This window comes from Bos javanicus, chromosome 1, assembly GCF_032452875.1.
Source record: "Bos javanicus breed banteng chromosome 1, ARS-OSU_banteng_1.0, whole genome shotgun sequence".
NCBI classification, from domain to species: Eukaryota; Metazoa; Chordata; class Mammalia; order Artiodactyla; family Bovidae; genus Bos; species Bos javanicus.
Window position 1 is genome coordinate 138,619,621 of NC_083868.1, and position 24,111 is coordinate 138,643,731.

Sequence of the window (24,111 nt, forward strand, 5' to 3'; positions counted from 1 at the left end):
TGCCACCCACTCTAAAGAGCAACTTCTTTCTTCCTAGCATCATTTCACTTGGGCTCCAGCAACATCCAGATGATGAACTGAACACATTCTAAACACAAGATTCTTTGTTGCATTTGACTTAGGCTAGCTCTCTGAATGTTCTGGGAGATACTTCCTGAGCAGGGTCAAGTTTGGACATTCTCTTTCTGACCCAACTCCTGTAACTCCCCTCTCTCTAGCCTCTCAGAAGTGAACACACAGACCCACATTACGCTGCACCTTGCCAGCCCCACCCCTGGCACCTTTCTCAGCAACTTCATATTCACTTGGGGCTCAGTAAAATGCACAACTATTATCACTTGGGGGAAACATGGAATGGCAGGGAAAACTGCAAACACCTGAAGCCATGAATCACAAGTCAGTTAACATGAAGACTTTTCATAGGGAGAATGAGCTGTATTCCCACTTCCAAGTTTCCACTGGGGAAAATGAACCACAGAGCTAGAATCCAGGACTCCAGCAGTATCCCTCTGCTCTGCCCAGGCCTCTGTTATGGCTTTAAATGTCCATCTAATAATCGAACCATTGTAAGAGGCTTAAGGATACACCCCCCAATCCACACACACCAAAAAAATGCTGGATCATTTTTATGCAGCAATTCCTCCTTAAAAATACATCGATTCTGAGTTTTCCCCAAAAAAGAAACCCTTGGTCAGAAAACAGTTTGCCAGTTACATAGAGATGATTACTCTTAGCAGCAAGACACAATATCCCAGGTAATATTTTTATTCACTTTGTGGCTGGCTCATTCAACTTCTGAGATATCTCTTTACAGACACCTTTTTACTATGAAACAGATTTTTATTAAGACTTCAAAACCAGAAGGAGAGTCTCACCTCACAGTACTCTGTGATAATGCAGAACTTATCCTGCTCCACAAAGTTTGCATGGAACTTGACAATAGCTGGGTGATTCAGCTTGGAAAGGAGCTGGGCCTCTAAAGTGGCCTGCACAGTCTCATTTGGATTAAGTTCTCCAATACAGATTTCCTTCAGTACCTTTCTGCAGCAAAAAAAAAAAAAAAAAAAAAATTAATACATTTAGAACTAAAATAAAGAAAGCTGAGTGCCAAAGAATTCATTCTTTTGAACTATTGTGTTGGAGAAGACTCTTGAGAGTCCCTTGAACTCCAAGGAGATCCAACCAGTCCATCCTAAAGAAGATCAGCCCTGGGTGTTCACTGGAAGGACTGATGTTGAAGCTGAAACTCCAATACTTTGGCCACCTTATACAAAGAGCTGACTCATTAGAAAAGACCCTGATGATGGGGAAAATTGAGGGAAGGAGGAGAAGGGGACGACAGAGGATGAGATGGTTGGATGGCATCACCAACTCGATGGACATGGGTTTGGGTGAACTCCGGGAGTTGGCGATTGACAGGGAGGCCTGGCGTGCTGCAGTTCATGGTGTCACAGAGCTGGACGTGACTGAGTGACTAAACTGAACTGAGAACTAAAATACACATTTAAAGATATGGACAGTGTTACAGGACCATCTAATTAATGCCCAGGCCATAACCTACTCGGAGGTCTGCTCCGGCCTGTGACTCCTGGGGACCTGGCCTGCTTCTGTCCTAGTGGGGCCCTCTGCACCTGCCTCCCTCCCCGCTGCTCAAACCAGTGGAGCCAGAACTAAGCTTGAGTGGGCATGGCCGAGGTGGCTCTCCCTCAGCCGCTAGGTGTCTCCATTTCTCTTTGCCTCTCAGGACATCTCTATTTCTGTCTTTCTCCATCTCTTTGTATATTACCTGCATCTCCTTATCTGCTTTCCTGTTTCTGTCTGCTTTTCTATTTCTCTCATTATTCCTATCTTGGTGTTTCTCTTTCTCTCTCACACACTGTATATTAATGTATATATATATGTGTGTGTGTGAATATAATTATAAAATCCACTGTGTCTCTGCATCTGATTTTCTTTTTGACTCTCTCTTTTCCTCTCTGATTCTGCGTATAAATACACATGCTTCTCTTTGTCTCTCAGCTCTAATATTTTCCAAATCAACTCAATATCAGCAGAATCAATATCTGTTTATTTTCTTTTTAAAACTACGCTTAGCATGTGGTTTGTGGTTTAGTCACTAAGTCGTGTCCGACTCTTGCAATCCCATGGACTGTAGCCTGCCAATCTCTGTCCGTGGGATTCTCCAGGCAAGAATACTGGAGTGGGTTGCCATTTCCTTCTCCAGGGGATCTTCCCGACCCAGGGATCGAACCCAGGTCTCCTGCATTGCAGGCAGACGCTTTACCGACTGAGCTATAAGGAAAGATCAGGGAAGACCTTTAGCATAGCATACTTTATTTAGGAGTATTTAGGAGCTACCAGTATTGAGGAGAAGAAAAAAATATAAAAACATTGACAGAGGTATTCAAGCATGTATAAATGGAACAAGAGCTCATCATCTCTCCAATTTATTAATTCAAAATTTGTGATAACTAATGAGGAGTGGACCAAAACATTATCTCTTCCCATCTACTGAAAGAAAGACTGATAAACAAACCAATTACAGTCCCACGGTGTAAACAGATTGCCAGGGAGAAGCACTTTAGCATACCAATTATGTGTGCAGACAGATTCCACTGATTAGAAGTGAGCCTTAGCTGTTCATTAAGATAAGTTCTGCAGGACCTGTACTAGAATACATTTTGTAGTAATGTTATTTGAGAGTTTCTACCTATGCATATTAATGAAAATATATTTATAGTAGAAACTCTTAATTAAAGGCCCTATAACCAAATCCTAGATTAACCAGAGCTCTGCAGTCCTTTCTAACAGATGCCCAGGGCTGCCTTTGTTTGTACTGGGGATGCTGCAGCCAGCAGGCACTCTCTGGACCACCTTCCAGTTGAGATATGTGTTTACCCAAGTCACAGCGTCTATTCCCAAACTTGTTTGTGCCACTTGTACCCAGTATTATAAATCTGTAACCTAAATATGACAAACTGATGAAGGGTGAGTGAGTGTTGTCTCTGCTAGAAAAACTAGGTCAAATGTTTACCACAATGGTTAATAATGACAAGTTGCAAAAAAATTGCTGTTAAGTAACTGTTAAGACAGTTTTTAAATATTCATTTAAAAATGTAAAAATCTAGCATTCTGAACTGAGATTGCTAAATTTTCATTTCATTTTAAAGAAGGTAAACTTAGAAAACTTAATCAAGTTTATGCAAAAAAGATGAAGAGACCTCTCATGAGAGGACGTTAGACATTGGCTGCACATCAAAAAATGAGAGAAAATGTACAATATTTTCCTTAAATTGGGTATAAATGTTTTAGTTATGTCATTTCATCATTTTAAAGTTGTTCCCTTATATAACCAAGGACCACCTCCAGTCACATCAGACAGGGGCTATCACATGGGTTTTCTTAGGTCTTAAACACCCTACTGGACCCCTACTTGATAATGGAGTAGATTCTAGAGAAATTTTTGCTGGGTATCATGTTCTATAGAGAGGCTGTTCTAGCAAGAATTTGGTTTAAAATGACCTCATGTTATTAACAGTGGCATCTCAAACTGTTGGTATAATAAAGGGGCTTGAAATGACGGATGCAGCTGTTCTCCTGTAATGCCTAAAGATGATGAAGCTGCAGCCAAATGACATCTTCATGGTGTTTTTCCAGTACTCACCATGTCCCAGCCAACTTGCAGTTGTAAAAGTCACAGTGGTTAACATGCATGGTGATACAAAGTCACACACAAACCTGCAGTATTCTCTTACTGGGAAGGAACAAATGCTATCCGAAGCTTTAAGATGCTTACTTTTTCCTTGCAAATAGCAACTACTGTGCAACAGAGCATGGGATTTTACATACATACTTAGATTTTATCTAAGCCCTATCTGGCAGCCTGATGATAAAGCATCAAATCTCATTTGTCCACAGTTTTGCAGACAAAGGAAGGGCTATCAAGGCAGGTAACATCTACTACAATCATCTTTAGCAGAAGCCAAGATATTTGACCTTTCTTACCTAAAACTGATGGAGGAAACTCATTGCGTGTCACATAGTGTGAGAGTCATATCAGCTGAGAAGAGCAAAGAAACCAAGTCAAGAAGCTTGCCCCTACTCAGTGACACTCAGTCTGTCAACCACTGCTAAGTAACATGACAGATATTTATTTTATCAGAACTTCAGCTATTTGGGAGAAACTTTTTAGCAGCTGCAAAGACAGGCACCCCCTCAGACTCACTAATTTTGTAAAGTTTCTGTTCTCTTTCCTGAGTGGCAATGTTTCTTTCTAGGGAACTGACAAACTCTGGAGAGTGACTGGAAATCTGGATAACTACAGCTAATTTCACTCCTGTCAAATTGGCCCACTTTCCATATAAATGGGGTAGGTGATATCTTTGAGATCTTCAGGGTTGTTTTCCTCCAAATTTCCCTGTAGCCTTTCACATATTTCCCATTGAACAAGCAGCATAGGCTGTGTCAGGAAAAAGATGACACCACAAACCACAGAGAACTTGAGTCAAATTCCCAGCTTTTGATTCTCCAAGGAGAGACCAAGGCCAAAGAGAAAAGATCTGAAGGAGCCCCGACCAATGGGATGAGGGTCCTCCCTGCCCGAAGTGAGAAAGAGACCCTCAGAACCAGATGGAGCAGGGGCAAGAACATTAGGTACACTGAGCCCTTGAAAAGAGTTCATGCTCCCCAAACTAGGTCCAGAGGAGGGGGCCAGGGACAGAACTTCCAGATAGGGAGGGGAGCCCCAGAGCAGAAGTCATGGCTGTCTTTCCAAAGCAGGAACTGCACACTTCTTTGTGTCCAGCAAGGGATAGGAGTGCAGGAAAGATCTTCAAGGGGCAAGTAAGTCAAACGGCCTAAGAACTCTGGAACCTCAGTGAGGAGTGCAGAAGCACCTCTGTGTGTCTGTGGTATAGTGCGCTCTGAGGATTTGTGACCCCTGCCCTTGGGTCTCTTGGAGAAGCCAACAGATCAGTGTGCACAAATGTGTGTCTATGTTTGTATTTTCTAAAACTTCAAACTGAAATGGGTTCTATAAAGTTAGGGTGAGCGATGTGTGAGGCCCTCCTGATTTAAGCTGCCATGACTCTCTAATTTGATCAGCAGCTACTGCACCCACTGAGGGCAAAGTCACAGGAAATAGATTTTAACCTCAGCTTAAATAAGAGAGTAACTTTTTGCTTTTTGAAAAAATTTAAATATTCACCTATTTAACAGATTATTCAATCTGCTTAGGACTTTCAAGAGTTTTCATCCATCTATTAAGGCAGCAATTATTTTAACTAATCCTTTCTTTAATGGTCAGCTCTTATTTTTCTAGTTCATAAGAAAATATAGCTTTATTATAGAAAAATCTGAAAACAAAACATAGATCACAATCCACCACAGAGATAATCAACATTAACAATTTTGTATATTTCATTCTCATCTTTTTGCTACACTTTTTTTTAACACTAGAGGCCAAGCAATTTAGACAATTTGCCTGCTATTTTCATGAGATGTTATTTTAGCAGACATCTGTCATGTTAGCTGCACAGCATCTTAGACAGCCTCCCTACACTGTAGTAGATCCCTGGGCTGTGGGGTCCTGCCTTCCACAGATAAAAGCAAACAGACAGCAAACAATTCCTGTATCTCCCGCCTGCCTTGAGTTGGGATGCCAATATGGGACATAGGTTCTGCCAGTCAACTGGACCAACCTGGGACCCTGCCTTGGGGGTGAGCTTGAGGGACAGGGTGAGCACAGGACCCTCCCATACACACCATCCTAAGAAATGGCATGGGCTTGGGGGCAGTGGTAGTGGGCCACTTCCATGGTGTGGTTCCAGCTGACGTCCCTGGAAATTTGGCCTTCACTAACCCCCAGCCCCCTCAGCTGTAAGAGCCATCTGTGTTCAGCACACATCCCCCTCTGCCTCCACTGCGTAGCGGGTGACTGCTCACATCCGCATCTGGAGTCCTGACCCACATGATTATGTGTCACAGAAGCACCGTGAGCTAGTCCCATACTAGCTCTTACTTTGAGATCATTAAAACTGAACCTCCAAAACTCTGATACGTTTAGGTTAATTTTTGTTCCTTTCTGTCTGAAAACTTAGGATCTTCTGAGGGATTTAGGGACATTTATGGGTAGAAGGAAATTTGGAAAACTCAGCAGTGGCCACAGGACTAGAAAAGGTCAGCTTTCATTCCAATCCCAAAGAAAGGCAATGCCAAAGAATGCTCAAACTACCACACAATTGCACTCATCTCACACGCTAGTAAAGTAATGCTCAAAATTCTCCAAGCCAGGCTTCAGCAATACGTGAACCATGAACTTCCAGATGTTCAAGCTGGTTTTAGAAAAGGCAGAGGAACCAGAGATCAAATTGCCAACATCTGCTGGATCATGGAAAAAGCAAGAGAGTTCCAGAGAAACATCTATTTCTGCTTTACTGACTATGCCAAAGCCTTTGACTGTGTGGATCACAATAAACTGTGGAAAATTCTGAAAGAGATGGGAATACCAGACCATCTGACCTGCCTCTTGAGAAATCTGTATACAGGTCAGGAAGCAACAGTTAGAACTGGACATGGAACAACAGACTGGTTCCAAATAGGAAAAGGAGTACATCAAGGCTGTATATTGTCACCCTGCTTATTTAACTTCTGTGCAGAGTACATCATGAGAAACGCTGGGCTGGAAGAAGCACAAGCTGGAATCAAGATTGCTAGGAGAAATATCAATAACCTCAGATGTGCAGATGACACCACCCTTATGGCAGAAAGTGCAGAAAGGCAGAAAGCCTCTTGATGAAGGTGAAAGAGGAGAGTGAAAAAGTTGGCTTAAAGCTCAGCATTCAGAAAACGAAGATCATGGCATCCGGTCCCATCACTTCATGGGAAATAGACGGGGAAACAGTGGAAACAGTGTCAGACTTTATTTTGGGGGTTCCTAAATTACTGCAGATGGTGACTGCAGCCATGAAATTAAAAGACGCTTACTCCTTGGAAGAAAAGTTATGACCAGCTAGATAGCATATTGAAAAGCAGAGACGTTACTTTCCTAACAAAGGTTCATCTAGTCAAGGCTATAGTTTTTCCAGTGGTCATGTATGGATGTGAGAGTTGGACTGTGAAGAATGCTGAGCGCCGAACACTTGATGCTTTTGAACTGTGGTGTTGGAGAAGACTCTTGAGAGTCCCTTGGACTACAAGGAGATCCAACCAGTCCATTCTGAAGGGGATCAGCCCTGGGATTTCTTTGGAAGGAATGATGCTAAAGCTGAAACTCCAGTACTTTGGCCACCTCACGTGAAGAGTTGACCCATTGGAAAAGACTCTGATGCTGGGAGGGACTGGGCGCAGGAGGAGAAGGGGATGACAGAGGATGAGATGGCTGGATGGCATCACTGACTCGATGGACGTGAGTCTGCGTAAACTCCAGGAGTTGGTGATGGACAGGGAGGCCTGGCGTGCTGCGATTCATGGGGTCACAAAGAGTCGGACACGACTGAGCGACTAAACTGAACTGAACTTATGGGTAGAAGGATCATAAAAGTGGACAAACATCCTTTTAAAAGTTATTTAATCCCCTTTAAAATCTAAAAGGACATGAAAAATGGCAGAGTGATATTTATTCAAAAATAAAAAACGGAAAAGCCAGGAACTAAACATACCTAAAGAAGTAGCTGAAAAAAATTGTAGGTGTTAGTGAAGACTATACTACAGGTAGAATTTTATTTCATTGCAGTTGTTTTTCCTTTCCACAATTCAGAAACATTTTTAATGTCTATGGTCAGAGAAAAGGATAAAATTATTTTACAGATCATCATCATATGCTATAATCTATGAGCTGCCTTTGCTTTTAACAATTAAATTCCTGACTCCAGTTGTTTCAGGGCAAAAACTCTGATTCATCCGGTCTTTTCCTCCCCACCCCTGATCACAGGCATGTTGCAGGTTTTGGACACAGAAGGGGCTCAAATGACATCACCATACAGTGTGGGGACAGGTGAGCAGCAGACACCAGCACCTAGGGAGCAAAGTTCTTCTGCTGAGCTTGACTCCAGGGTCCACACAAGGCACCAGGCAGCCACTGCCAAATACCCTCACATCAAAAGTCCCACGTTTCTGTTATTTCACCGTCTATTGACTGCTATCAATATGCCAAACACAATGCCATGTCCTGGGGACACAAAGATGAAAAGGATAAAACAAAGATACAAAGATGGAAAGGACAAAACTCCTGCCCTCCAAGAAAGCTCAGAACCACAGGGAATGCCAACAAATGTAAAAATAGTTGAACAATTTCATGATAGATGCAATAATAGAGCCGGGGATGGGGGTGAGGACCTCTAACCCTCCTTTGAGAAAAGAAAAAAGACAAAATCTATAGACTGGAGCCCCAGGACATTCACTTTTGCACACAGAAACTACTTTGTAGTTAGCTGAATTGCCTTCTCCCCAGGTGGATTCCAAGTAGCATAAGACATGAATTCACCATTCTTTACTATTTGCCCTCTACAAACCTTGCCTGGAAAATCCCATGGACAGACGAGCCTGGTGGACTGCAGTTCACGGGGTCGCAAAGAGTCGGGCATGACTGAGTGACTAACACACGCTATTTGCCCTCTATAAACCAATAGTCTGCAGAGGGAGGTCTATGTTTGCATTATGTGAATAGACTATGAGAGTTAATAAGCATGTGATTTTTCAAAAAAAGAAAACTACTTGAGCTGCTGCTAAGCCAGAAGGAAAAACACCAATACAGTATAATAACGCATATATATGGAATTTAGAAAGATGATAACAATAACCCTGTGTACGAGACAGCAAAAGAGACACTGATGTATGGAACAGTCTTATGGACTCTGTGGGAGAGGGAGAGGGTGGGAAGATTTGGGAGAATGGCATTGAAACATGTAAAATATCATGTATGAAACGAGATGCCAGTCCAGGTTCAATGCACGATACTGGATGCTTGGGGCTAGTGCACTGGGACAACCCAGAGGGATGGTATGGGGAGGGAGGAGGGAGGAGGGTTCAGGATGGGGAGCACATGTATACCTGTGATGGATTCATTTTGGCAAAACTAATACAATTATGTAAAGTTTAAAAATAAAATAAAATTAAAAAAAAAAAAGAAAGTGAGAGAATGTCAGCAGCTATATATCATTCTCTAGAGTAATGCACATACAGATATACACACACAACCACAGTATACATTATGGAATGTGGAATAAAAACGTTACAGGAAGGGGTGTTTCTTAAAAGCTAAAAAACTGGCAGGTTCATAAACTACTCCTTCCTCCCTTCCCCCTGCCATTTATCTATCCAAATTTTTATCCCCCCAAAAGCATTTGAGCTTTATATAACTAGATTTTAAAAGATAACGTGGGTATTGAGCCATGCTCTGTTCTAGAGAACTCTCTTAGTTTGGCGTACCCAGGAAGCAAACATTGAGACAGGACATGAAGCAGGTAATCAATCCAGGCAAGGGGGTAGGAAAGTGAAGTAAAGGGAGGGGAACCATTCAAAGGCCTGTTATCAAGCAAGTTATCACTGTGGATGACTGGGGCTTAATTCTGTGGAAGAACCCTGGGGGCAGGCATAGAACACGCCTCTGGGCTCCTCTGTCCAAGGGCAGGGACCAGCTCCCTTCATCTACTGGCTCAGGCTGCTCCTATGAGTATCAATTCCCCTGCTGGAGCACAGAGACCCTGACAGCCAGGGATATCTCAGGCAGAGCTGCCCATGAGGCAGGTGGACATTGGGTCCATGTACAGGAAATGCTAATCAGCCAGGGGATAGGTGGGGCCCCAACAACATCTTCCACAAGGATGAATAAAGGAAACTTCCTCCACTTTAAATGCTGCTCTATTTTGTCTATACACCTGAAGAGAGCTAGGATATAGTGATTCTGAGGGTTTCCCAGGTGACAGTAGTGTTAAAGAACATGCCGGCCAATGCAGGAGGCATAAGAGACCAGGTTCGATCCTGGGTCAGGAAGGTCCCCTGGAGGAGGGCATGGCAACCCACTCCAGTATTCTTGCCTGGAGAATCCCACGGACAGAGGAGCCTGAAGGGCTACAGTCCATGGGGTTGCAAAGAGTCAGACATGACTGAAGTGACTTAGCACGCATGCATGATTATGAGACACAGTGTTGGTAACACTGAATAAAGTGAAAGAAAGTGAAAGTCACTCAGTCAAGCCCGACTCTTTGGACCCCATGGACTAATCAGTCCATGGAATTCTCTGGTCCAGAATACTGGAGTGGGTAGCCTATCCCCTCTCCAGTGGATCTTCCTGACCCAGGAATTGAACCGGGGATTCTTTACCAACTGAGCTATCAAGGAAGCCCTTATACTGAATAATGAAAGTGCAAATCAATTAGAACCTATAGGTAAATTCCATCTCCTATGCTTTTCCAACAGTCATGTATGGATGTGAGTTGGACCATAAAGAAGGCTGAGCACTGAAGAACTGATGTTATTGAATGGTAGTGCCGGATAAGACTCTTGAGAGTCCTTTGGACTGCAAGGAGATCAAACCAGTCAATCCTAAAGGAGATCAACACTAAATATTAATTGGAAGAACTGATGATGAAGCTGAAGCTCCAAAACTTTGGCCACCTGATGCAAAGAGCCAACTCATTGGAAAAGACCCTGGAGTTCGGAAAGATTGAGGGCAGGAGGAGAAGGGGATGACAGAGAATGAAATGGTTTGGATAGCATCACCAACTCAATGAACATGAGTTTGAACAAACTCTGGGAGATAGTCCCGGACAGGGAAGTCTGGCATGTTGCAGTCCATCGGGTTGCAAAGGGTCAGACATGACTTAGCAACTAAACAACAATGCTTTTCAAGACTTAGTTTACAAACACATTAGCAGCATATAGGTGTATTATGTACAGATAATAAAAAATAATTAATAATAATAATACAGATAAATATGAAGAACAAATAAGAGCAGAAGTGTTTCAGATATTTTTGTTTGGCAAATATGCTATTCCTGGCTCCTGTGTAGATTATATTTTCATTTGTGGTGACAAGTTCCATGCAGTGTCTCAATGCTGGAATCCTAACAAATTACACAAGTTGCCTTTTATTTTTAAGGAACAAAAAAGAGTAAACAGAAACTTTAGAAGTAGGAGTTTTGAAGATAAATATTGCCTGAATAAAAAGTATCTAATAATCATGTGAATTCAATGACTTTTCCTATCTGTGCAAATTTAAAAAACAGAAATGGCTTGAACAAAAAAACAGAACTGGTTTGAACACACATCTCAAGGCTGGAAATGGCACTGGTGCTCAGTGGAGGTTGTCCACAGGGAACCTCTGGTGTCCATGTAAGAACAGAGTTGGATTTTGGACAGGCCCCAACCAGCCTTTTCCCAGGGGGCTTCTTGGAAGTCACATGGGGAAAAGACAAAGTATCTGCTCTGTTGTGCAAAGCCCCCCCCCCCCCTCCAACGGCTTGACAGAGAGTCCATGGCTGAGCCCACGAATCCGTGAGTGAGCGTGAACTGATGGAGGTTGAGAGGCTGTGTATCTGCGCCTTCATGGCCAGGTAGCTTGCCTCCCTGTGTCTAAGTCAGTCTCCACCAAAGCTGCTGGGACTGTATCCTGAGAGTTTACTGAGAACAAACGGCCCTTCCCTCTCCTTTCAGCCAAAAAATGAGTGGGTTCCCTTCATGATGAGCAATGTCCTGGAGCTCCTTTCCACAGCCTGGCAAATTTATCTTTACCACCGGGGATGTAATAGAGCCAATTCTAATTCTCTTCAGAACCAATGAGGACTCTTCCACCCTCTCCTTCTCCCACACACCTCCCAACAATGGTCAGACAGTTCTGTCTTTCTTATTCACTTATTCTTATTTCTGCTCACACAGTTGAGCAAAGTCATTAAACATTGTGGCTTAATGAAGAGACACCGGTGGCTCTCTCCCCGTCACTGGGTGATTTGTAACTGATCTAAGCCTACCATGTAACCCCTTGCCAGTGATCAGTCTAGACATGTGGTGTAATTCTGACCTGGGAGATATGGGGAGAAGTCTCATGGATGGTTTCCTGGGACAGATGCTCCTCACTGATAAAAAAAAAAGAGAGAGAGAGAAGCATGGGAAGAAAGTCTCATTTCTTCCTTCTCTGCACTGCTGTCATTTGCCTGTGAGTCCGTCAGCCGTGGCAGCCAGCTGGCATCCTGGAGGAACTGCCCTGAGATAGCAGGCTGGGTGATGGGGAGGCACCAACACCCCTGCTGACTTCATCACCAGTATCTACTCTCCCTCTGGACTTCCTGCTAGGGAGATATGTCTTTCTTATTTTTAAGCCATCCTGGTGGCCAAAGATGGCCTCATACCAACACTTTGCTACAAGAAGAAAGAGGATACTTTTTAAAAAGAGATTAGAAGCAGAAGTGGAGAATGTGGTGAACATTCCACTGATCTATACAGACTTCAAGCTGTGAAAACTCAAAGGATGGAGGTTAGGTTTAGCTGTGTTGTACACAAAGATTAGAACAGAGAGAAGTCCCTTGAGAACAAGGGCTATGTGTTATTTCCTTAGAAAGTGCTAAGCCTCCTATCTTAAACTAGAAAAGATAACCCGGCTCTTTTTTTAGACATTGGTACAAATCTTCAAAAAAAAATCATGACAAAGTAAACTACAATGAACTATACAAAAATGGATCTATTGTGAGAAAAAAGTATTTGAATAAAGGACTATAAATTATCTGTTGCTAGTGAATCTGGAAACTAAGATAACATGGGATTTTTTTTTTTTAACATGGGATTTCTTTAAATAATTTGAAAACAACTTTATTCACTGTTTCAAAATTCTCATATGTCAAAATCTTAGCAGTTATCAAAATGTATCAGGATTCAGAAAAATTAAAATTCCACAACTGTTTCTTTCCTTCCCTTGGGTACAGATGTTGGAGTTGTGATAGCAAATAGGAAGTTTCTAAAATAAAGGACAATGAGGAAAAGAGTGAAGTAAAGGGCATGGATAGTCCAGCCATCAAAAAATAAAAATGAAACAAAATATACAAATAAAAAAAATGAGATAAAAATAACCGAGGGAAAAAAAATACAATTTCTAAAATATTTGGTCTCTTTCCACTCCTGCTCCCCATCCACAAATAAAGAAAACATATTTTAATAAATAAAAATATATATACATTTTTCTATAATTCTCTGGAGATAGAAAAAGTTGCTAATGTAAGGAATTATTTTGTTTTTCATAGTCTGAAGCCTCCAACTTAAGAAATTACAGATGATATCATTAGGTGTTAGAGGCACAAGGCTGATCATTATAATTTTTAGAAGAAGGTAGGACAAAGTTTCAAGAAGTGCAGGTGATTTTTATTCATGTGGCGGCATTATGAGAAGCATCCATGCAAGAGAAATCTCTCTTGACACCTCAGGGCCAGGTCCTAGGACAACGTCTAGTCACATATGAGCTCCCATACGGGCCTGCAGGCACCCAAAGTCAGCTCCGAGTCCATTCAGTGGGATTCCCAGCACCTGGCAGACCTGATGTCTCTGAATGGAACCAAGCTTATGCACTCCCCATGCTTCAAAATTCAGCTCATTCATTGCCTCCACCATAGTGACCATCACTCTGACAACTATGTATTTTTATATTCATTTCTTGGTCTCCAACTCCAGACTGAGAACATTTACATTTTGCTCCTTTCTATAGCCTTGGTGTCTAGCACAAGTCTTAGCACATAGTGGATGCTCCATCAATGTTCATTGACTCGTAAATGATCTAAATTAATGCCACACTAAGCACTGTTGCATAGAGGGTGGGAGACACAATTCCTATTCATGATTTTTCCCCTTATGGAAGCATAAAAACTTGCATGTTGGGCATCCATCAGAAAATGAAAGTTTCTAAAAATGTGCTTCCTAACATCACTGCTGGAATGGCCCTCATCTGGAAGTGACTTACACACAGGAGCTGATAGTAACATTTGCATAGACAGAGAGAAATGGCAAAGAGATATTTCAACCTAAAAATGGTTCTGCTCAGATGTTTCATAACATCTCAGAGATAACTCCCACCGGATGACTTGGCCCAGGAGAAGCACAAAACTGTCCAGTTTCTAATCCTATTCCCTCACTCAACCTCTTTCCCAATCATGGAATGAATTTTATGTATTTATAGAACATTAAAGCCAGTAAGAACCTCAAGTAGATCCATCAGAGAAGCTCAACCTATTGAAGTTCTGAGGATTGAATGCTTTGTTTTGACTGTCAGTTTTTTTGTTTTTTTTTTTTTTAGTTTATTGGAGTATGGTTGATTTACAATGTTGTTATTTACTATTGTACAGTAAAGTGATTTAGTTATACACACACATATATCTACTCTTTTCACTCTTTTTTTAGATTCTTTTCCCATATAGGTCATTACAGAGTATTGAGTAGAGTTCCCTGTGCTATACAGCAGTTCATTATTGGTTATCTGTTTTATATATAGCAGTGTGTATATGTCAGTCCCAATCTCCCAATTTATCCTTCCTTGCAGCCTTACTCCCTTATAATCAGAGGTTTGTTTTCTACATCTGTAACTCTATTTCTTTTGTAGATAAGTACATTTGTACCATTTTTCTTTAGATTTCAAATATTAACAATATCATATTGTGTCTTTGTCTGACTCTCTTCATTCAGCATAACAATCCATGTTGCTGTAAATAGCATTATTTCATTCTTTCTATGGCTATGTCATATTCCATTATATATATACCCCACATCTTTTTTATCCATTCATCTGTTGATGGACATTTAGGCTACTTCCATGACTTGGCTATTGTAAACAGTGGTGCAAAGAACACTAGGGGGCATGTTTTGAATTATGTTTTGCTCCAGATATATGACCAGGAGTAAGAGTATCAGATCATATGGTAGTTCTATGTTTAGTTCTTTAATGAACCTCTATACTAGTCTTCCTAGTGGCTGTATCAATTTACATTCCCTCGAACAGTGCAGGAGGGTTCCTTTTTTGCCACACCCTCTCCAGTGTTTATTATTTGTAGATCGTGTGATGATGACCATTCTGACTGGTATTGAGGTGATACTGCATTGTAGTTTTGATTTTCATTTCTTTATAGTATCCAAGATTGAGTAATGCATCCAAGGTCATAGAGAAGTTACAGCAGAGCTGACGTTCACCTCTTGGAGGAGGAAAGGGACCACAGCTCCAAAGAACAGACAATCATCTCCAAGTTTAACAGTTTACCCTCTCTCGTTTGTGTATAGAATCTACAGTGCTAAGACAGCCCCAAACTGTCTCATTTTTCAAACCATTTACCAAAGAACAAAAACTCCTGTCATTTGTTCTACTTACCTGCTCCTTAACAACAAAGAAGAGGAAACAAAATGTCTAGAGGAACAGTCTTGCTCCTGATGAGGCACTGCCAAAACTAGGTCTGTTTTCATTAATTTTCATTTGAGTGCTATGGAAAATCTAACCAAGAGTCTAACCAAGAGTCAACAATTTTGTCAGTTCCAGAGCCCCAGAGTTGAAAGTTTGTGATAAGATCACACAAAAGGAAGACAATGTGCTCCAGGAATTACCTTTCCTAGCAAAGTGGTAAAATTACATTTCTGAGGTTGTCCTGGGTACAACAAACCTGTAAGTGTGACACTGTGTGTGTGAGGGCCAGTTTTTAAAAAGCTCAATTGTGTAAAACTCATTTGATTCAAAACTGTTCAACAATGCAGCAACATGCCTTGAGAATAAAAATAAATATCAATAATATAAGATTCAGAGACATTTCACCCAACTACTGCTTAAGATGTTTGCTGGTCCATTCAGGCCATGATGAAAGTTTAGAAGTAACTAGTGTAACTAATAAATTCTTATCTGTGTGGATCACAACACATTGTGGAAAATTCTTCAAGAGATGAGAATACCAGACCACCTGACCTGCCTCCTGAGAAATCTGTATGCAGGTCAAGAAGCAACAGTTAGAACTGGACATGGAAAAACGGACTAGTTCCAAATCAGGAAAGGAGTACATCAAGGCTGGACATTGTTACCCTGCTTATCTAACTTACATGCAGAGTACATCATGAGAAATGCCAGGCTGGATGAAGCACAAGCTGGAATCAAGATTGCCAGGAGAAATACCAATAACCTCAGATATGCAGATGACACCACACTTAGAGCAGAAAGCGAAGAACTAAAGAGCCTCTTGCTGACAGTGAAAGAGGAGAGTGAAAAAGTTGGCTTAAAACTCAGCATTCAGAAAACTAAGATCATGGCATCTGGTCCCATCATTTCATGGCAAATAGATGGGGAAATAATGAAAACAGTAAGAGACTTTATTTTTGGGGGCTCCAAAATCACTGCAGATGGTGACTGCAGCCATGAAATTAAAAGACACTTGCTCCTTGGAAGAAAAGTTATGACCAACCTGGACAGCATATTAAAAAGCACAGACATTTCTTTGCCAACAAAGGTCCATCTAGTCAAAGCTATGGTTTTTCTAGTAATCACATATGGATGTAAGAGTTGGACTATAAAGAAAGCTGAGTGCCAAAGAATGGATGCTTTTGAACTGTGGTGTTGGAGAAGACTATTGAGAGTCACTTGGACTGCAAGGAGATTCAACCAGTCAATCCTAAAGGAAATCAGTCCTGAATATTCATTGGAAGGACTGATGCTGAAGCTGAAGCTCTGATACTTTGGCCACCTCATGCGAAGAGTTGACTCATTGGAAAAGACCCTGATGCTGGGAGGGATTGGGGGCAGGAGGAGAAGGGGACGACAGAGGATGAGATGGCTGGATGGCATCACTGACTCGATGGACGTGAGTCTGAGTGAACTCCAGGAGTTGGTGATGGACAGGGAGGCCTGGTGTGCTACGATTCATGGGGTCACAAAGAGTCGGACACGACTGAGAGACTGAACTGACTGACTAACTGATGCTGAGAAAGACTGAAGGTGGGAGGAGAAGGGGACGACAGGGGATGAGATGGTTGGATGGCATCACTGACTCAATGGACATGTGTTTGAGTGAACTCCAGGAGTTGGTAATGGATAGAGAGGCCTGGCGTGCTGCAGTCCATGGGGTCACAGAGTCGGACATGACTGAATGACTGAACTGAACTGAACTGAACTGAACATAAGATTCAATGCAACAAATCACTCATTTGCTCTATCACACTTTGAAAGGTACTGATTTTAGAGCAAACAAAGATCCTGTTTAGTCAGCAATGAAATTAAGGATGACAATGTCAGTAGGACGTGAAAGAATAATTTACCACAGATAATCAGGTTAGCTCTTGTTACGACTGTTCTATGCTCCAAATTTACAATTACTGTTAGGTTAATATTCAAAATGCAAAATTCTAATGCATAATTCATGCCAGATTTTATTTTGAATATTATAAATATCCTAGAACTGCAGATTTCAATGAGATAATCAGATGTGATGCAAAGCCTACCATGAAATCAAGACATAACGAATTGAGTTTTAAGAAGCAACAAACCATTTCCTGGACTAGGTAAAGCCAACAAAGGATAAAACCTAAAGTAAAATTAAATTAGGACCCAAGCAAGAATAAAGTTGGTGCTCCAAAACTAATACCCAAAAAAAAAAAAAAAAAAAAAATCTAGGGTTTCTATGAAATAAAGTCATCTGATTATATTTGTAGCAGGTGCTGGCTGGTTTCAGGGTAACATGAAGACAGCCAAATGGGGTAAAGTTTGTATTTTTAAAAAGCTCAACTGTGTAAAACACATTTGATTCTCTATTTCATTATCATAGTACTTACAGAGATTTAAGCTAAAACTCTCTCTTTGACTATAGCACTAGTCAAAGAGAGAGTCAAATGTTACTGCATTTAATTTTGAGAGAGAAAGGAAGGGAAACAAAGCTCTGGATTAGCATACTCCCATTAGAGGATTTAAGCAACTGGGTTTTTGGGTCTTACTTTTTTGATGAGTTTTGCCAATGCTGAAAAAAAATCTGTTTTTATAACCAAGAAAGCTAGGGCTTAATGTACTGACAAAGCTCCAATAAGAATCTGCTACTAGGAAGGAGCCAGTTTCCCTGAATGACAGCTTATGGGTTTAGTCATCAATCTGTAACACACAAAAAAGTCACAATGGGCTGTGTAAGGAGAGGAAGGGGTGGAGGAATTGGGGCTGGCCCACCCCTGATCAACACAAGGCTTCATTATCTAGAGTGAGGAGGCTGAGGGGAGCCTGGCTGAAACACATGCTCTGGAAACACATGTCTGCTGCATCTCACAGGGTTGCTATGTCAAGCTTTCCCATCTGCCCAAGGAGTCTGCAGGAGCCCAGCAGGGAGGCCCACTTCTCAGCCTACCACGTTGAACAAAGGACACTGAAAGAGTATTAAGCATGGTTTTCCACCAGCACTGTTTCTAAAGGGTATGGAATTATTCAAGGATCAATCAAAGTGTTTTCATGTTCATACAGTGAAAGAAAGAAGAACCCTTAGACTCATAAAGCATGCTATCTGAGGAAGCCTCAGTGCTTCTCAAATTGTGCTGTGCACAGAGAAGGAAAGGATGCTGATGGCTGAGATCTGAGAAAAACATTTATTAATATTCTTATAATGCTGTGGATTTTTTCTTTCTTTTTTTTCCTCTGTTGCTATTATTGTTGATTTTATTATTATTATTATTATTATTATGAATTCAAAGCTTTAATCCCACTTTCTATTTCCTTTATATACTTCTATCTCTATGTTGGCTTTTTGTGATTCTCTGAGGGTTTTTTCCTTATTTTAATTTTTTGTATTTCTTATTGTTCTTTTCCTGTTACAGTTATTCTTTAATATATATAATCCTTTTTACATACTTCTATTTAACTTTTCCTTTATTTGTTTTCTTTTCTTCCTTTCTTTCTTTATCTCACCAGGCTTGTTAGTTTGTTTTGTTTTCTCTCCTTTAATCCCCAGTTGGCATTCTGCTTTGATCCTGTTTTCTGATTTGTGCTTTAGTTAGTTTTGTTTTTAACTAGTCAATATCATTTTTGGTTTCCTTTGCTTGCTGGCTCACTCCCTTGTACTTTTTTTCCTTTGGACTATTTTGGTTTTGTTTGTGTGTATGTGTGTGTCTGTGTGTGTTCCTTTGTTTTTGTTATTATTTCTCTGATTTTATATTTACCATTTGTCTAGGGTTTGGTTGTTGTTTCTTGTTTGGTTTTGTTTTAATTCCCATTGATGCCATAGCAAACAGCTTGTGGAATCTTGGTTCCCCAGCCAGAGATCAGGCCTGAGCCTTTGGACACTAGACTGTCAGAGAAGTGACCCCAGGTAGTATTAACTAGTGAGGACTCCCACAAAGCCCGCCACCTGTTCCAACACCAAGCATCACACAACTGCCACAGCACTCAATGCAAGACGCCTCACCTAAACAACAAGCAAGACAAAAACACAAATCCAATCATCAGCAGACAGGCTTCCACGTCCCATAGACATCACAAAACATACCACCTCACACAGGCCCTTCCCATCAGAGGGAAAAAATTCACCTTCTCCACCAGAACACAGACACAAGTCACTCCCAGCACAAACTCTACATAAACCACTGGACCAACCCACACACTGAGGGCAGGAACCAAAAGGAAGAAGGAATATAATTGTCAAGCTTGTGAAAAGGAGACTCAAACACAGTAAGTTACAAGAAAAATGAAAAGACAGAAATATGGTGCGAATGAAGGAATAAGGTAAAAACTCACAAGACCAAACAAATAAAATGGAAATGGGCAAACTATTTGAAAAAGAATTCAGAGTAACAATAGTAAAGACTATCCAAAACCTTGAAAATAGAAAAAGATGCAAGAATTAATTAACACATTTAACAAGGACCTAGAAGAAATAAAGAATAAATAAACAGAAATAAACAACACAGTTACTGAAAGTAAAAATACTCTAGAAGGAATCAATAGCAGAATAACTGAGACAGAAGAACAAATAAGTGAGCTGGAACAAAAAAGAATGCTGGAAATAATGGTTGAAGAGCAGAAAAAAGGAAAAAGAATGAAAAGAATTGAGGATACTCTCAGAGACCTCTGGGACAATATGAAATACACCAATATTCAAATTATAGGGGTCCCAGAAGCAGAAGAGAAAAAGAAAGGGTCAGAAAATTTTTGAAGAGATTATAGTTGAAAACTTCCTTAACATGGGAAAGGAAATAATCAAGTCTAAGAAGCACAGAGAGTCCCATACAGGATAAACCCAAAGAGAAATGCTTCAAGACACATACTAATCAACCTAACAAATATTATACACAAAGAAAGAAAAATAAAAGCAGCAAGGGAAAAGCAACAAATAACATATAAAGGAAATCCCATACAATTAACAACTGATCTTTCACAAGAAACTCTGCAGGCCAGAAGAGAATGGCAGGATATATTTAAAGTACTGAAAGGGAAAAATCTACAACCAAGATTATCTGGCAAGGGTCTCATTCAAAATTGATGGAGAAATCAAAAGCTTTATGACAAGCAAAAGTTAAGAGAATTTAGCACCATAAAGCCAGCTTTACAACAAATGTTAAAGGGACTTCTATAGTTAGGAAACACAAGAGAAGGAAAAGACCTAAAAAAACAAACCTAAAGCAATTTAGAAAATGCCAATAGGACCACACATATCAATAATTACCCTAAATGTAAATGGATTAAACACTCCAATCAAAAGACACAGACTGACCGAATAGATACAAAAATAGGACCCATATATATGCTCTCTACAAGAGACCCACTTCAGACCTAGGGACTCATACAGACTGAAAGTGAGAGGATGGAAAAATATATTCCATGCAAATGGAAATCAAAAGAAAGTTAGGTAGCAATGCACACATCAGAAAAAATAGATCTTAAAGAATATTACAAGAGATAAGGAAAAAAACTATATAATGATCAAGGGATCAATCCAAGAAGAAGATATAACAATTGTAAATATTTACACACCCAATATAGGAGCACCTCAATACATAAGGCAAACACTAACTGACATAAAAGGGGAAATTGACAGTAACATAATAATAGTACTAATGCTAATCCTTCTTGCTAAGTCACTTCAGTCATGTCTGACTCTGTGACCCAACGGATCATAGCCTCCCAGGCTCCTCTGTCCATGGATCCTCTAGGCAAGTATATTGGAGTGAGTTGCCATGCCTTCCTCCAGGAGGTTTTCCTGACCCAGGGATCAAACCCATGTCTCTTTTCTCCAAAAAATTCCAGAGGAAGGAAAACTTCCAAATTCCAAACTCATTCTATGAGGTCACATCACCCTGATACCAAAACAAGATAAAGACATCACACACAAAAAAAGAGAAAATTACAGGCCAATATCACTGATGAACATAGATTCAAAAATCCTCAACAGAATTCTAGCAAACAGTATCCAACAACACATTAAAAAGATGAGACACCATGATCAAGTTGGGTTTATCCCAGGGATTCAAGGGTTCTTCAATATATGCAGATCAATGTGATACACCATATTAACAAACTGAAAAATAAAAACCATATGATCATCTCAATAGATGCAGAAAAAGCTTTAAACAAAATTCAGCACCCATTTATGATAAAAAACTTTTCAAAAAATAGGCACAGAAGGAACATACATCAACATGATAAAGGCCATATATGATAAACCCACGGCAAACATTATTCTCAATGGTGAAAAACTGAAAGCATTTCCTCTAAGATCAGGAAAAAGACAAGGGTGCCCACTCTTACCACTATTATTGAACATAGTTTTTGAAGTCCTAGCCATGGCAATCAGAGAAGAAAAAGAAATAAAAGGAATTCAGATCAGAAAAGAAGATGTAAAACTCACTCCTTGCAGACGACATGATACTATACTTCAGATCAGATCAGATCAGCTCAGTTGTGTCCGACTCTTTGCGACCCCATGAACCGCAACACGCCAGGCCTCCCTGTCCATCACCAACTCCCGGAGTTTACCCAAATTCATGTCCATTAAGTCGGTGATGCCATCCAGCCATCTCATCCTCTGTCGGCCCCTTCTCCTCCTACCCCCAATCCCTCCCAGCATCAGAGTCTTTTCCAATGAGTCAATTCTTTGCATGAGGTGGCCAAAGTATTGGAGAAGCCATACTAAATTAACCAAATTCCTTTTTGTGAGAGAGCTATTTGATTGGAAGATCAGAGAGAAGCAATTAGTCATGAGATATGATTCCAGCCCATCTGATGAAGGCATGTTAACAGCTGTCAGTGAAAAGAGTCTTGTGACACCCTTTAATGTGGGAGAGATGCAATCTCCATGTGGACTCATGGCCGACTGAACAAGCAGCCCAGACGTCCTGGAGCCTTGGGCCTCAGGCTGTTTTGCAGGTGCACCCTCTTGTAAGACCCTCAGTTCCATCCCTAGTGACATTTTACTTCACCAACATTTTACTGACTCAGATGCAGATCCCAAAGGACATATTAGCCAAGTTTGCAGAAAATGCAAAGCCAGGCAGCAGCATCAATAGACAAGGGCTGAGTCAATTTTCCAAAGCGATGTAAGATGCTGAAACATGATCTGGAAGCCACCCAAGTTAGACTTGCAAGGTTAAGCCTGAAATTCTCCAATCACAGGTGGGAAAATCAAATCCTCAAATTGAAGATGAGTAAAATGTGGCTGACGAGTAGACTGTTTCATCTATAAACATTCTGGAACTAATGCATGGGGAGAAGAGTAGCTGCCCTCTGAAATTCAATAGGGGACCACAATACAATGTGACCACTAAAAGAGCTCTTGAGACTCTAAACTGATTTTGAAATGTGTGAAAGGTTTTAGCATCAGTAAACTTGGTTCCATCCAGGAGCCCGTGTTCAGGCCTGGGAACCTCATTTCAAAGGGAATATTGTCACCAAGGAATGACAATTGAGATGTTCATGACAATTAAGATGTTCAGTTCAGTTCAGTCATTCAGTTGTGCCCGACTCTTTGCAACCCCATGGACTGCAGCATGCCAGGCTTCCCTGTCCATCACCAACTCCTGGAGTTTACTCAAACTCACATTCATTGAGTCGATGATGCCATCCAACCATCTCATCCTCTGTCATCCCCTTCTTCTGCCTTCAACCTTTCCTAGCATCAGGGTCTTCTCCAGGGAGTCAGTTCTTCACATCAGATGGCCAAAGTGTTGGAGTTTCAGCTTCAGCATCAGTCCTTCCAATGAATATTCAGGACTGATTTCCTTTAGGATTGACTGATTGGATCTCCCTGCAGCCCAAGGGACTCAAGAGTCTTCTCCAACACGACAGCTCAAAGGCATCAATTCTTTGGCACTCAGCTTTCTTTACAATCCAACTCTTACATCCATATGTGACTACTGGAAAAACCATAGCTTTGACTAGAAGGACCTTTTCAGTGAAGTAATGTCTCTGTTTTTTAATATGCTGTTTAGGTTGGTCACAGCTTTTCTTCCAAGGATCAAGCATCTTTTAATTTCATGGCTGCAGTCACCATCTGCCATGATTTTGGAGCCCCCCAAAACGAAGATGTTCAGAGTTCTTAAAATAAGGTTACCAAACGAACAGAGGAACAAGATGGAGAGAGCTGATATATTTTGAGCAATAACTTATGAAAAAGTACTAGGGATATTTCCTGTGTTATTCATTTAATACTTATATACATACAGAGTAGTAATTACCTTTCCCATTTTACAGATGAGGAAACTGAGACTGAGAATTTAGGCTATCATCCCAACTACATAGAGACACTGAGATACGAATGCAGGAGAGTCTGCCTTCAAGGCCAAGCCTCTTTCCATTCCAGTATTAATGTAACCTCCAAGTAGCAGTTAAAATAATATTGAAAAATTATACTAAGATAACTACTACATCATATAGTTTCCATTATTGCCAGGGTTCCATGCTATTTCCTTTGCCTGGGATATCCTCTCTTTACCCTTTCTCTGCCACATTCATATTTGTCCCGTAAGACTTGGCTCCTACACACCCTTCTGATATTGCAGAAATAGGGTGAGTGCACCAGCGTCTAGCATGCCCTGTTGAAAGTGCCTATTTACATCCTGCTTGGCCTGTAAGCCCTTTGAAGGCAAGAACCATGTCCAATTCAGTTTTTATTTCTCCTTCCTAACAGCTTTACTGAGTTATAATTC

At 40.8% G+C, this 24,111-nt stretch overlaps 1 protein-coding gene across 12 annotated transcripts in view; it reads right to left on the reverse strand.

Moving 5' to 3' along the window:
• Positions 1-24,111, reverse strand: part of NEK11 (NIMA related kinase 11) — a 278,190-nt gene that overhangs the window by 217,033 nt on the left and 37,046 nt on the right. For 10 of the 12 annotated variants that reach the window (XM_061421640.1, XM_061421649.1, XM_061421669.1 and 7 more), the window contains one exon: positions 876-1,041. The exons of 1 other annotated variant lie outside the window; for it this stretch is intronic. In XM_061421640.1, coding sequence (XP_061277624.1) covers positions 876-1,041 — 166 coding nt within the window. Of the gene's footprint in view, positions 1-875; positions 1,042-24,111 lie in introns of those variants that run through there. One more of the 12 variants, XM_061421741.1, reaches the window with a different exon arrangement.